Raw genomic sequence first — 15,372 nt, forward strand, 5'->3', positions numbered from 1 at the left:
ATTAAGGCAAATCGGCCACAACGTGTCATGGCAGGTGTCACCGTTACACAGACATTCCAGTTCTTTTGCATTGTTCAGTTGTACAGTTGTTAAATTTACGATGTTCATTCTTTTGGGGGAGGTGGGGAGCTGTTGCAGCAGCAGTGTTTTCCCCCTGCCTTATTTGTCTGATAAGAGTTGCCTCAAGAACTGACTCTAGTCAGACAAATAAGGCAGGGAGAAAACAAATAAATGGGAAACTCTCTCTGTGCACCTGCCAGTCACACAGTTCATCAGGCCTCATGGGCAGTTGGGCCCGAGAACATTTTGACTGGTTACACTGTTTACACTGGCTTCTCCACATGCTGTGTGAATGCATCAGCTTCTTTAATAGGAAAGAAACACTGGGTTAGACAGACCTCTGTTACAGATTAGGTACATAATTCTTCTTTGTTACATTTCTATTTAGAATAGACGGCATGAGCAGTTCCTGAGTCTTTTTTCAATCACACACACTCGGTCAGAATTGGGCAAACTACAGCCTGTGGGCCACATCTGGCCCGCGGGACCGTCCTGCCCGGCCCTTGAGCCCCCGGTCAGGGAGGCTAGCCCCCGGCCCCTCCCCCGCTGTCCCCCGCAGCTGCATGGGCAGCATGGCTGGCTCCGGCGGGGCGGTGCGGCTGCTAGTCCTGCTGCTCTGAGCGGCATGGTAAGGGGGCAGGGAGCAGGGGGATTGGATGGGGCAGAGGTTCTGGGAGCGGTCAGGGGATGAGGAACGGGGAGGGGGGGTTGGACAGGCATGGGAGTCCTGGGGAGCCTGTGAGGAGCTGGGGGTGTGGATGGGGTCAGTGCAGTCAGGGGAAAGGGAGCAGCTGGGGTTGGATGGGGGTGGAGTCCCGGGGGGGCAGTTGGGGCGGGGGGTCTTGGGAGGAGGCTGTCAGGGGACAAGGAGCAGGGGGCACTGGATGGGTTGGGGGTTCTGAGAGGGGCCCTCAGGGGTGGGGGCCCGGCTGTTTAGGGAGGCACAGACTTCCCTACCTAGCCCTCCATACAGCTTTACACCCCGATGCGGCCCTCGGGCCAAAAAGTTTGCCCACCCCTGCACTAGGTTGTCCTGCCCCTCAGCCCAATCCATGCTGAGACAGGACTGCAAATCCCACCTCTAGATGTCATCCAAGAGTAATCCTCTGGCTGGAACCAAGGTAGACGTGTGGGGGAAGTTCCTAGCTTTGTCCCATTGAGACGGGGGGAGGGGGAGAGGGTGAGTGAGTGTGGGACAGAAAGAGAGAGAGCTGGCTGGATCCCACCTAATGCAGTAGGCTGTGACCATCTGTTCTAAATACACTCCACCTGTCTGCTCTTCCACACACTGCCAAGCCAAGTCCCCTTCCCTGTCCCCCTCCCCCCCATCTCTCTGCTGGGCATCCTGGCGACAGGACTATGTCCTGATCTGCATCTGCTGGAGCTGTGTCAGGCTCACTGACTGCCAGAAGCCCTTGAGGCCCTGCAGGTGGCAGAAGGGCATTGGGGTGCATGACCAGATGCTGAGAGGTTGGCCAATCTAGCAAAGTGCTTGCCGCAGCCAGCACAGCTGTATGGCCGCTCTCGGCTGTGAATGAACCGATGTGATAGCAAGGAGGAGGCCGGTGCAAAGTTCCTGCTTCAGCCAATGCACCGGAATGTCCTCCCTGGCAGTGTGCGTGCACTGGTGCTTGATCAGTGCATTGGATCTGTTGAAGTTCTTACTAGAATCGTTACAATGGTGCGGCTGCTCCCTGATGTGTGCGCTGGTGTCTTCTCAGCTTTGAGCTCTGTGCAAAGCCCTTCCCGCAGTCAGCACAGCGGTGCAGTCGCTCCCCGGTGTGCGTGCGCTGGTGTATTCTCAGCTTTGAGCTCTGTGCAAAGCCCTTCCCGCAGTCAGCACAGCGGTGCGGTCGCTCCCCGGTGTGCGTGCTCTGGTGTCTTCTCAGCTTTGAGCTCTCTGCAAAGCCCTTCCCGCAGTCAGCACAGCGGTGCGGTCGCTCCCCGGTGTGCGTGCTGTGGTGTCTTCTCAGGTGTGAGCTCAGTGAAAACCTCTTCCCGCAGTCAGCACAGCGGTGCGGTCGCTCCCCGGTGTGCGTGCGCTGGTGTCTTCTCAGGTGTGAGCTCCGTGAAAACCTCTTCCCGCAGTCAGCACAGCGGTGCGGTCGCTCCCCGGTGTGCGTGCGCTGGTGTCTTCTCAGGAGTGAGCTCCGTGAAAACCTCTTCCCACAGTCAGCACAGCGGTGCTGTTGCTCCCCGGTGTGCGTGCGCTGGTGTGCTCTCAGGCTCGAATTCTGTGCAAAGCCCTTCCCGCAGTCAGCACAGCGGTGCGGTTGCTCCCCGGTGTGCGTGCTCTGGTGTCTTCTCAGGTGTGAGCTCTGTGAAAACCTCTTCCCACAGTCAGCACAGCGGTGCGGTTGCTCCCCGGTGTGCGTGCTCTGGTGTCTTCTCAGGTGTGAGCTCCGTGAAAACCTCTTCCCGCAGTCAGCACAGCGGTGCGGTCGCTCCCCGGTGTGTGTGCGCTGGTGTGTTCTCAGGTGTGAGCTCCGTGAAAACCTCTTCCCGCAGTCAGCACAGCGGTGCGGTCGCTCCCCGGTGTGCGTGCGCTGGTGTGTTCTCAGGTGTGAGCTCCGTGAAAACCTCTTCCCGCAGTCAGCACAGCAATGCGGTCGCTCCCCGGTGTGCGTGCGCTTGTGCGCTGTCAGGCTTGAGCTCCATGCAAAGCTCTTCCCGCAGTCAGAGCAGTGGTGTGGCCGCTCCCCGGTGTGCGTGCGCTGGTGTGCTCTCAGGTTTGAAATCTCTGCAAAGCTCTTCCCGCAGTCAGAGCACTGGTGCGGCCGCTCCCCAGTGTGCGTAAACCAGTGTATTCTCAGGATTGAGGACTGTCTGAAGCTCTTGCCACAGTCAGCGCAGCGATAGGGACACCGGCCCATGGGGAGTCTCTGGCTGAGTTTATTCGGGGGACGGACTGCGTCCTGTGCATGGATCCTTTTGTGCGCTGTTGGATCCTGCGTTCCTGCCGCGCTCTCCCCACACTCAGACGGTGTCCTCGGTCCCCCCAGTATCCCGAGCCCTGCTGGAGAGAGCAGAGGCAATCCCAGTGTTAGCTCATAGTTAAGGCTACAGGTTTGTCAAGGAAGGAAAAATTTCAAGGATGGAGCGATTTCCCCATTTGTCTGTGACTGTTTTTTGGATGGGTGCCTCACCCAGCAATGGTGGCTCCTGTCCCACAGGGCTGGACCCAAAGCCTCGCTCTGGGTACTGAGACCTGGCCTGCGGACTTACAGTGCCACTCAGATTTGCCCCCGCCCCGAGTCATGATGGTGGGGGAGGTGGGGCAAACTTCAGTGAATGGACTTGCCACTCATATCTTCTCCAGCCTGCCTCAACGCCTCTGCATCAGCCTGCGGTTAGGGTTGCAGTATTGGAGGGTTCCTGGGCAGGGCGAGGAGGAGGGCAGGTTTTGTGAAAAATCATGGAGCGGTCACAGTACATTTAGTGACCTGTGACTTTTACTAAATTTACTACAACTGCTCCGTAATTTCCGATAGGAAATGCTGACACAAATCTGCAGCCTGACTCAGGGTGGTTCTACCCTATGCTGTTTGTGCAGCACCTAGCACCTGCTCCCACGTGCGCCATGCACCTCTTGGGTCTTGTTCGATGCTTAAATTGTAGCCTGCCCAGGATACAGGCAGCGTCTGGCACAACGGGGCCCTCATCCAGAACTAAGTGCTAACACACAGGATCCGGGTTTTGTTTTCACTGATTTTGGTTTTATTTCCATCAGAGGGGTTTATTTACACGTTGCTGGTTCTGTACTGTCTCCTGTTTTACAGTACGTCTCTCGTTCCCCAGTATTTGCTCTGTTTAAACTATATTAGTTTGAAACCAGTTTAGGATCTACAATCCCCTCGTGGACACATTGAGACTGGTATAAAGCTGCTTACATCAGCGTAGCTTATTCCTGTGCAGGAGTGAGTCCTTTTCAAGGAATTCCTTCTAAAGATGTCATCTACCCTGAGCCTGTTTCACTCTTTGTGCAAAACTAAACTAAAACCTCAAGAGGGTTGGGGGGAGGTTTGAGGGGATGACCAGTCACTCAGGGTTTGTGTGATGTAACCTGAAAAACAGGTCTGTATTGTGTCACAAGACAATCAGTGACACTGCTGAGCTGGAAGGGGTGAACGGCTGCCACCCAGCAGGCCTTTGATCTACAGACTGTCACAGACCATGTTAAGGCTGAGGGCTGTGCTAAGCATTGACACTGAAGCAATGTAAGTGACAATGATTTTGTGCCACTGAGAGAGCAGGAGGAAAGGGGGATGTGACAAAGGCCATCCCACCCCCTCTCCCTCACACCCAGCCCATACACCAGGATACTCCAAGTCGTGCTACACAGGATAATTTCCTCTGGCTCCCATGTGCGTTCGTGCCCCCAGCAGCAGCTGCCTGGCACGTGGGGCAGTTTTAGAGCATTACAGTGAAACGCTGCAAATACTGGAGACCTGCTCTACAAAATGGCGTCCTCCGCACTCATCGTACATGACTGATCCTGCCCTGAGTCATTCCCAGCTTTCTCCTTGCTCGCCGGGGACATGTTTCTCCAGTCTGAGAGATCACGTGTTATGTGAAGTGGCAGAGAGGGGGTGGGGTGGGAACCTGGAGAGGACAGCGCCTTCTCTGCCAAGCGCCAGTGACTCGGGGATGTTCTCCCAGGCTGCAAGCAGGTTTTTGCCTGTCTGAGCTATGTCTGGATGCAGGTGCCCAGGGCCAGAGAACACCAGCGCACACAACTTGAGTCAGGAGGGGCAGAGGCATGAAGCCCGTCTGAAAAATCTCTCGGACGCCCCTGCCTCGGTATGATTTTCTGAGGTGCGGAAAGCCTAGAAGGTGGTGTTGTGGTCTATGGACCAGTAGGAGTGTCTTTCTACCCAGGTGCTTGTCTGCCCCCCAGTGCCAGATCCACTGACACACACATATTTTATCCTCACAGCCCCAGTGCCCTCTCCGTTACACAGGTGGGGTAACTGAGGCATGGGGGAGTTACAGTGACTCACTTCTAGAACCAAAACAAGATGTTTTGAATCCTGCTGCAAAGTCCTACCCACTAGGGAAATGCAGGCCCCATATGCTCCCCCACCACAGAGACCTCTCTCTTTCCCTCAGCATCTCTCAAATCCACTGTGACATTGCACTCTATATGATTTTATAAAAATATGCTAATGAGTGTGACTATAATGTAACTGAGGTATGCTTCATGCAAAAGGTCTCATTACAAAGCTTATAATCTACTGAATGTGTTTATCCTATTTGTATGAATGTCTCATTCTTGCATCTGAAACTAGAAATATAATATATAACTCTGAGGGCCTATTGTAATTATGCAAAGTGTGGACCATTAATGGTGGTATGGAATCTTGACAGGAACACTTCTTAAGCTGCTTTCAGTTTAAGCCTACAGCTGTTAGGGGGCGTGGTTCAGACCTGGGTCTGGGTTTGCAGCAGGCTAGCGGGTCTGGCTCAAACCAGGCAGGGCACTGAAGTCCCAAGCTGCCAGGGCAGGGAAAGCAGGTTCAGAAGTAGCCTTGGTACATCAGTTGGCAACCCCAAGGGGGTTTCTGTGATCCAACCCATCACATCCATCACCCCACATCTCTTCCAAGTTCATCACTGTTAGGATATAGATATTCAGGCCTGTCTGTAAAGGCCTATACTCTAAGAATTTAGGTGTATTTTTACCACTTGGCTAGTTAGAGGTATAAAAGAAAGAATCAAAATCACTGTCTGCCAGTGTAAGGGCCTTCTCTTACTGTGACAGTCTGAGGCCCTGTTCTTAGGCTAAGGCCTTTGGCTAAGCAGCAGAGGCAGCCATAAGCTGGGAAGCGACCGGTCACATCCTCCCATTCCAAACTAGTCACATTGAAAGAAGGTGCTATTGGGCTGTTAGGAATACAATCCTGTCCTGATAATGCCTATCACCTCCAGAGAAAGGGAAGTGCCTAGAAGATGTAAAAGGAAACTTAGTTTGGTAGCATCCTGTCTGGCAAGAACTCACTTATCAATAGCTGGGATGTGAAATCCTCACTTCTGTATTGTTTTGTCATTATAGTTCCCACTTTGCTATTTTTTGTCTGTATAATCTCTGTCTGGTTCTGTGATTGTTTCTGTCTGCTGTATAATGAATTTTGCTGGGTGTAAACTAATTAAGGTGGTGGGATATAATTGGTTACATAATCATGTTACAATATGTTAGGATTGGTGAGTTAAATTTCAGGAAAATGATTGGTTTAGGTATAGCTAAGCAAAATTCAAGTTTTACTGTATAGTCTGCAGTCAATCAGGAAGTGGGTGGGGGGAAATGGGAACAGGGAATGGGGGTAAGAAATTGAAATAATGTTTTGCTAAAGGGGGAAATGGGAACAAGGAATGGGGATGGGGAAACTGGAATCATGTTTGGCTAAGGGCAGGAATGGGAAGAGGGACACAGGTGTAAGGCTCTGTGGTGTCAGAGCTGGGAAGGGGGACACTAAGGAAGGAAACTGGAATCATGCTTGCTGGAAGTTCACCCCAATAAACATCGAATTGTTTGCACCTTTGGACTTCGGGTATTGTTGCTCTCTGTTCATGCGAGAAGGACCAGGAAAGTAAGCGGGTGAAGGAATAAGCCCCCTAAGAATCACCTCCCCATCTCTGATCCATTTCTGTCACAGCTTTGAGGCCCCATCATTTTTAGGTCCCATCGTAGGTCACAGATATCCAATGATTAGGAAAGATGGGAAGTATGATAGTAAGACTCCCTGGCTTAACCAGGAGATCTTCAATGACCGGAAACTCAAAAAAAAGAGTCATACAAGAAGTGGAAACTAGGTCAAATTACAAAGGATGAATATTAAAAACAAAAAAAACAAAAAAAACCCCAAACAAACCCACAAGCCTGTAGGAACAAAATTAGAAAGGCCAAGGCAAAAAAGCGAATTCAACTAGGCAGTAATATAAAGGGAAAAAACAAAGCATTTTACAAATACATGGGAAGGCAGAGGAAAACAAGGACAGCCTAGGCCCATTCCTAAATGGAGGGAAAGAGAATAAGAGAAAACGCAGCAATGGCCGAACAGTTAAATGCCTCTTTTGTTTCAGTTTTCACCAAAAAAGTTAGCTGTGATCAGCTGACTAACACAGTCAACATCAGTGTCAATGGGGTAGGATCTGCGCCTAAAATAGGCAAGGAAAATAGTTATGAATTACTTAGACAAGTTAGAGGTCTTCAAGTTGGCAGGGACTGATGAAATACATCCTAGAATACTTAAGGAACTGGATGAAGAGATCTCTGAGCCATTAGTGATTATCTCTAAGAATGTGTGGAGGATGGTTGAGAGACCGGAGGATGGGAAAAGGGCAAATATAGTACCTAGGTATAGAAACGGGATAAGGACAACTCAGGGATTTATAGACCAAGTAATCAAACATTCTATTTGTGAGCACCTAGAAGGACATAAAGTAATAACTAGCAGTCAGCATGGATTTGTCAATAACAAATTATGTCAAACTAACCTAACATCCTTCTTTGACGGGTAACAAGCTTTGGACTGGGCGGACGCAGTAGATGTCACATCTCAAATTTAGTGAGGCTTTTGATACCGTCTTACATGACCTTCCCATAAATAAACTAGAGAAATATAGCCGAGGCAAAGCTACTGTAAGGTGGGTTCGCAACTGGTTGGAAAACTGCACTGAGAGAGTGGTTCTTATCGTTCTCTAATGAGCTGAAAGGGTATCTTGAGTGGCATCCCAAAGGGATCTGTCCTGAGTCCGGTTCTATTCCGTATCTTCATTAATGATTTAGACAATGGCATGGAAAGTGCACTCATAAAGTTTATGGATGATTCAAAGCTGGGGAGGGGTTGCAACCCTTTAGAGGACAGGACTAGAATTTAAAATGATCTTGACAAAATGGAGAAATGGTCGGAATTGAAATGATTGCCTAGGAAGGAGTACTGCAGAAAACCATCGGAGGTTATAGTGGATCACAAACTAAGTGAGTCAACAAAGTGAATCCTCAACTGGAATACTGTGTCCAGTTCTGGGCCTCACACTTCAGAAACGATGTAGACAAGCTGGACAGGGTCAGAGGAGAGCAACAAGAATTACTAAAGGTCTAGAAAACATGACCTACGAGGTAAGATTGAAAAAAATTGGGTTTGTTTAGTCTGGAGAAGGGAAGACGGCCGGGGGCGGGGGAGGGGGAGAAAGGATTTGATAACAGTCTTCAAGAACGTAAAAGGTTGTTACAAAGAGGAGGGTGATAAATTGTTGTTCTTATCCACTGTGGCCAGGACAAGAAGTAATGGGCTTAAATTGCAGCAAGGGAGATTTAGGTTGGACATAAGGAAAAACTTCCAAACTGTAAGGGTAGTTAAGCACTGGAACAAATTACCTGGAGAGGTTGTGAAATCTCCATCATGGGAAGTTTTTAAGACCATGTCAGGCATGGACTCGATAATACTTAGTCCTGCTTCAGTGCAGGGGACTGACTGGACTAGATGACTTACTGAGGTGCCTTCTAATTCTGTGTTTCTAGGATTTCCAGGATTCATAGATATCAAGGCCAGACAGGCTCATTGTGCCCATCCAGCCTGGCTTCCCGTCTATCGCAGCCAAAGAATCTCTCCCCCGTGATTCCTACCTCCTGGTTGAAGAAGAACAAAGCTTTGAGAAAGTCACACCCCATTTCCACTGACAGACTTCCAGTGAGGGAGAATCTATTGCGTCCTGTGGGGAGCTCTCCCAGTGGTTCATTCCCCTCCCAGATAAACACTGGCCCCTAATTCCCAGTCTCCATTTGTCCCCTTCTGCTCCCAGCCAGTGCATCTCACTTGGCCTTTGCCTTCTACATGAAGGAGCCCTCTGCTAGCAGGTATGTAAATCAGAAGGGACTGGGTGTAGGATTCATACAAGGTTCATGCACTTGGCAACGTTCAGGGCACACCCGGAGTGTTGTGCTGGACCTGTGCACACACAGCTCCTCTCAAGGGCATCAACCTTGGAATCTCGCCCAAATGACATGAACCGTGGGAAGCCTCTCAGGACTGGGCTCAAGGCCCGAGAGCAAGGAACGCGGTAGATAGAAATTGGTAAATAAGAATGTTAAACAAAGCCAGTGTATTCCTTTTATCTGTTGGAGAATGTAATGCGCGGGGGGAGAGAGAGAATAAAGGGGAAGGTGGAAAGCTGACAGGCAGAAGCCTGTTAGCAGACCAGCCGCTTGCTTGCTAAAAGCTGTGTCCCGTCTTGTCATTGAACCGCCACAGACTGGGTTATGATGACTCACCTTGGGAGGGGCTCTCAGGCCCCGAGCTTTCCCTGGAGTCCTCGGCATCCCGGATCCAGAGCTCTGCCTCCTCTATCTCAATTCTGTGGATTAAATCTGGTGTGGAACCTGAATAGCCTGTTTGGGGGGAAAGAATCAGTTTTATTACTGAAGTTTTGGGGACAGGGACTCATTTATATGTTGGTGCAGACCAAACAATGGCCCTACTGGGTCAGACCAAAGCCCAGTGTCCTGGCTTCTGACAGTGGCCAGTGCCAGGTGCCCCAGAAGGAATGAACAGAACAGGTAATCATCAAGTGATCCATTTCCTGGATTCACATTCACAGCTTCTGGCAAACAGAGGCGAGGGACACCATCCCTGCCCATCCTGGCTAATAGCCATTGATGGACCTGTCCTCCATGAATGTATCTGCTTCTTTTTTGAACCCCGTTATACTCTTGGCCTCCACAACAGTCTCTGACAAGGACTTCCACAGGTTGACTGTGCATTGTGTGAAGAAATACTTCCTTTTATTTGTTTTAAACCTGCTGCCTACTCATTTGATTTCGTGACCCCTAGTTCTTGTGTTATGAGAAGTAGTAAACAACACTTCCTTACCTACTTTCTCTACCAGTCATGATTTTATAGACCTCAGTCTCCCCTTAGCTGTCTCTTTTCCAAGCTGAAAAGTCCCAGTCTTATTAATCTCTGCTCATACGGAAGCCGTTCCATACCCCTAATCATTTTTGTTGCCTTTTCTTGATCCTTTTCCAATACTAATATATCTTTTTTGAGATGGGGCGACCACATCTGCATATAGTATTGAAGATATGGGCGTCCCATGGATTTATAGAGCGGTAAAATGATATTTTCTGTCTTATTATCTATCCCTTTCTTAATGATTCCCAACATTCTGTTTGCTTTTTTGACTGCCGCTGCACATTGAGTGGATGTTTTCAGAGAACTATCCACCATGACTCCGAGTTCTCTTTCTTGAGTGCTAACAGCTAAACAGCACAACAGGACCCCGATCTCAGTCAAGGTGTGTCTGCACAGCACCTGGCATGATGGGGCCCCAATCTCGGATGCTGCTTGAGAGGAAAGCGCAGGAGATCCCAAGCAGGAGAGTAATGAAATAAACCTTCCTTAGAGGAAATTTCTTCCTGTCTCCCAACAGGCAAGTTCAGTTCATACTCTGAAGCAGCAATGTCTATGACCCGTCTCAATTTGCTTTGGGGACTTAGACACGGCAGGTGTCACCAGGTGTCACCGTTACACAGACTTATCAGTTCTTTTGCTTAGGATGCAAGTATTGGTCAACTCCACGGTTGTTAAGTTTATGATGTTCATTCTTTTTGGGGAGGTGGGGAGCTGTAACAAGCAGAAGAAGAGTTTTCTTCCTCCCTTATTTGCTCATGTGCTGTTTGGAACCAGCCCTGTACCACGACTGAGGTGAGGTAGGTAATGCAAGTAAACAAGTTACAACTAAGATTAGCCCCAGGCTCTGTAGCCCTGAGTTCTTCAACAGGAAGCCGAACTGAAAGAGGCTGTCATTTGACACTACTCAGCCATGGGGTGGCACATGCCAGGGGTGGCATCAAGGGAACACAGACATTGGACAGCTATGAGTAGAGATAAATTGGTCCTTACCCAAGGAAACGAGGGCCCGGTAATTCCTCAGCATCTGGTCCCGGTACAGATGCTTCTCTGGCCGGGACAAGAGCTCCCACTCCTCCCGGCTGAAATACAGAGCCACGTCCTCAAACGCCACCCGCAGCTGCTGGCACAAGCGTTACACACTCAGCACCCTCCGCTCCAGCCCCAGCCCGGGCTCTCAGCAGGGGACGCGGGTTCTAGGGCAGCGGCCCCCGGGGAACCCCCAGCCCAGCAGCTGTGACCCAGGGAGACCCCCCCGCACAACCCCCCGGGGACTCGGGCCCTGCTGGCCGGGGACAGGAGCCGCCCTCGGCTCCCCAGGGGGCTCTGGGGCGGGGCGCTGGGAAGGGCCCGAATCCCAGGGCAGGGACCAGGCTCCTCCCCCGGCCGGAGTCCCCGCCTCCGCCCCAGGCCTGTGCTCGGCCCCGCTCCCGGCCCCGGCTCGGCCGCCTCGGGGCTCCTCGGCCCGGCTCCGCGTGTCCGCCCGGCCCGGGGCCCCCAGCGCCGCTCCCCGGCCCCAGCGCTCCGGCTGCGGCAGCCCCCAGCCCCGGGGTCACTAGCGCGGGAGGGACCCGGCCCCGGCCCCCCTCGGCCCCAGCCGGGACCAGCCAGTGCCCGGCCGGGGAGTCCCCGCCCCGCGTCCTACCTGCGCCGGCCCCGCTGCAGCCATCGCCGTGCTCGGCTCCGGCCCCGGCCGCTTCCTCCGCCCGGGCAGCGACTTCCCGCCCCGCAGCTGGTGCCTCCCCGGGGCCGCCTCCCGCCCGCTCCCCGCCCGGCCCCAGCGCCTGCGCCGCCAGCTCCAGCAGCCGGGGGAGGCCCCAGCGCAGCGACCCTCCGGCCCAGCCCCCCGCCCCCGGACGCCTCGGTCCCGAGTCTGGCCGCTGGGGGCGCTCGCGGCACGTGTTCCCCGGGCGGCAGGAGCCCGTAACGGGGCAGCCCGGTCCCCGCCCCTGGGCTGTGCGCGGGGCCCCGCTGTGCCGTGGGGAGCTGGGAGCAGGGCAGGTGCGTGGTGGTTGTTGCTAGATTTCAGAGTAAGAGCCGTGTTAGTCTGTATTCGCAAAAAGAAAAGGAGGACGTGTGGCATCTTAGAGACTAACCGATTTATTTCAGCATAAGCTTTCGTGAGCTACAGCTCACTTCATCGGCTGCATACTGTGGAAAGTGTAGAACATCTTTTTATACACAGAAAGCATGAAAAAATACCTCCCCCCACCCCACTCTCCTGCTGGTAATAGCTTATCTAAAGTGATCACTCTCCTGACAATGTGTATGATAATCAAGTTAGGCCATTTCCAGCACAAATCCAGGTTTTCTCTTCACCTCCCCCCCACACAAACCCACTCTCCTGTTGCTAGGCTGTGTGAGGTTGGTGTGTGTATTTGAGGAGATCCCCCCCAGGCTGGGTCTGGGGTGTGGGTCTGAGTGGTACAGGAAGGCTGTGTGATGTGAGTGGTTTACAGATCACAACGTGACTGTGGAGTGTGTGTGTGTCACAGTAAGACAAGGGTCTGGCTGTGTGATGTTGGTGTGTGTGTTACTTCCAGGGGATCACACCCATGTCCCTTCCCAGCGCCCCGGGGAGGGCAGGTGCCCCATCAGATGCCATGTTCTGGCCTCGGTGCTGGCACTGAAGCAGCTGCCCCTGCCCCCCGTTCATTGTGCCGGGCCCTGCGCACCTCAGGTGCCCCCCCAGCCCGTCACAACAAATGGTCCAAGGTGAAGCACATCAAGGGCCTGCGGGACACCGAGTGCAGCCAGCTCTTCCAGAAGCTCGCCATGCTGCAGCGCTTTACCCGCAATGCTATCGTGGGGGGGAGGAAGGGAAGGATCTTGTGCGTGACACAGCCCCAGCCAGAGGGAGTGCTACGGAGCCCTGCCAGCTTCCCCGTGCCCCACAGGCCCCGCTGCAGCCAGAGGGGGCATTACAGAGACTTCCCAGCCTCCCAGGACTTGACAGGGCCCAGCCAGAGGCTGTGGCTACAGAGCCCTGCCAGCCCAGCCTTGACCACTAGCACTGACCCTGTTGCCCCTAACCACAGCACCCCCTAACCTCTGTTAACCCAAGGCCAGCATCCTTCTTGGCTGCTGGAGGAGAGGATGCTGGTCTGAGGGGTAGAGTCTCCCCTTCTCATCCTTTCTCCACTGGACCTTTCTTTTGTTTCACAGCACCTCCCCTACGGTGGCTGAGTCTCTCCCCATCTCTCGCAGATGTTTCGCATAAGAGGGGGCAGCCCAGTCTCTGTGGTTCAGGCGGCCTAAGATAACAGCTAACGGTGGCTGAAGAGGGGAAGGGCCCTGGAACAGGTAATTTGGGGCAGGGAGGGTCACCAGGAGCCCCAGGATGCCTGGGTCTCATCGCTACCTCTGCAATTGGATAGTGGGTTACAGCAGGGGGGTCACCTTGTTTCTATTCCTGGCTCTGGGAGGGTAGTGGATCGTGGTGGGTTAAAGCAGTGAGGGCTGGGAGTCAGGACTGCCCTCAAGTGGGGTCCCAGCTGTGCCTCCCTTGTGACGCTCCATCTCTGTCCTTTGCAGCAGGGGGACCCAACCCTGATATCAACACCAACCTGGCCAACCTCACTGAGCAGTGCCGGAGCATGGTCTTGACCAAAGCATCCACTGAGGTGGCCATCAAGGGAAGGGTACGTAGCTGCGTCCTGCCAGCTGGGCTCATGGGCTGCAGCCTTTTTGAATTCTCTGGGTCAGACCAGACCATGCCGAGGTGTTACAGGGAAAAATGAAAACCATTGTAAACCTATATGTTCCCCCTTCACAGGACGCAGGATCTTGTACCTGGTATCAGCGTCTATCGCTGTGGAAGCAGCTGGTGATGTTGGTCTCATCCTCCTTCCAGTGTAGTGCAAGGAAAGAGGACAGAGACAGATAGGTGTTCCAAAATAATATAATAACATTTAACATTCCTGTGATGGGAAGAACACGTCAACAGCCCAACACTATAGCATTTAATTTCAGAAAGGGGAACTATACAAAAATGAGGGGGTTAGTTAATTAGAAATTAAAAGGTACAGTGAATAGAGTGAAATCCCCGCAAGCTGCATGGACACTTTTCAAAGACACCATAATAGAGGCCCAACTTAAATGTATACCCCAAATTAAAAAACACAGTAAAAGAACTAAAAAAGAGCCTTAAGAAACAGTGAGAGATAAAAAGGCATCTTTTAAAAAGCGGACGTCAAATCCTTTTGTGGTAAATAGAAGGGAGCATAAATACTGCCAAATTAAGTGTAAAAATGTAATAAGAAAAGCCAAAAAGGAGTTTGAAGAAAAGCTAGCCAAAAACTCAATAGGTAATAACAAAATGTTTTGTAAGTCCATCAGAAGCAGGAAGCCTGCTAAACAACCAGTGGGGCCCCTTGGACGATCGAGATACAAAAGGAGCACTTAAAGACGATAAAGTCATTGAGGAGAAACTAAATGAATTCTTTGCTTCAGTCTTCACGGCTGAGGACGTTAGGGAGATTCCCAAACCTGAGCTGTCTTTTGTAGGTGACAAATCTGAGGAAATTGTCACAGATTGAAGTGTCACTAGAGGAGGTTTTGGAATTAATTGATAAACTGAACAGTAACAAGTCACCGGGACCAAATGGCATTCACCCAAGAGTTCTGAAAGAACTCAAATGTGAAATTGCGGAACTATTAACTATGGTTTGTAACCTGTCCTTTAAATGAGCTTCTGTACCCAATGACTGGAAGATAGCTAATGTAACACCAATATTTAAAAAGGGCTCTAGAGGTGATCCCGGCAATTACAGACCGGTAAGTCTAACGTCAGTACTGGGCAAATTAGTTGAAACAATAATAAAAAGAAAATTGTCAGACATGTAGAAGAACATAAATTGTTGGGCAAAAGTCAACATGGTTTCTGTAAAGGGAAATCAGGTCTTACTAATCTATTAGAGTTCTTGGAAGGGGTCAACAAACATGTGGACAAGGGCGATCCAGTGGACATAGTGACCTTAGATTTCCAGAAAACCTTTGACAAGGTCCCTCACCAAAGGCTCTTATGTAAATTAAGTTGCCATGGGATAAGAGGTGAAGATTCTTTCATAGACTGAGAACTGGTTAAAAGACAGGGAACAAAGGATAGGAATTAATGGTAAATTTTCAGAATGGAGAGGGGTAACTAGTGGTGTTCCCCAAGGATCAGTCCTAGGACCAATCCTATTCAACTTATTCATAAATGATCTGGAGAAAGGGGTAAACAGTGAGGGGGCAACAAAATGGCAAATGGAATTTCATGTGGATAAATGTAAAGTAACGCACACTGGAATAAATAACCCCAACTATACATATGATACAATGGGGGCTAATTTCTTTACAACTAAGCAGGAAAAAGATCTTGGAGTCATCGTGGATAGTTCTCTGAAGACGTCCATGTAGTGTG

The 15,372-nt window shown here is 51.3% G+C and overlaps 1 protein-coding gene across 1 annotated transcript; it reads right to left on the bottom strand.

Annotated features, from left to right (window-relative positions):
* Positions 1–898: 898 nt before the first annotated feature.
* LOC141989693 (uncharacterized) lies at positions 899–11,637 on the bottom strand. Its single transcript, XM_074956628.1, has 4 exons — positions 11,614–11,637; positions 10,962–11,088; positions 9,332–9,448; positions 899–3,073 (listed from the first exon to the last, which is right to left on the bottom strand). Exons 1-4 carry the CDS (start codon positions 11,635–11,637, stop codon positions 1,734–1,736), a joined length of 1,608 nt encoding a protein of 535 aa, XP_074812729.1. The 3' UTR covers positions 899–1,733.
* Positions 11,638–15,372: the final 3,735 nt, after the last annotated feature.

The sequence above is a fragment of the Natator depressus genome, chromosome 6, assembly GCF_965152275.1.
Source record: "Natator depressus isolate rNatDep1 chromosome 6, rNatDep2.hap1, whole genome shotgun sequence".
Lineage (NCBI taxonomy): Eukaryota > Metazoa > Chordata > Testudines > Cheloniidae > Natator > Natator depressus.

Bases quoted from the DNA above. Each gene is read 5' to 3' on its own strand.
- LOC141989693 (XM_074956628.1), bottom strand. From the start codon at position 11,637: ATGGCTGCAGCGGGGCCGGCGCAG. The intron at 11,089-11,613 runs GTAGGACGCGGG...TTGTGCCAGCAG, and splicing joins CTGCAGCGGGGCCGGCGCAG to CTGCGGGTGGCGTTTGAGGA. The intron at 9,449-10,961 runs GTAAGGACCAAT...CCCCCCAAACAG, and splicing joins CCGGGCCCTCGTTTCCTTGG to GCTATTCAGGTTCCACACCA.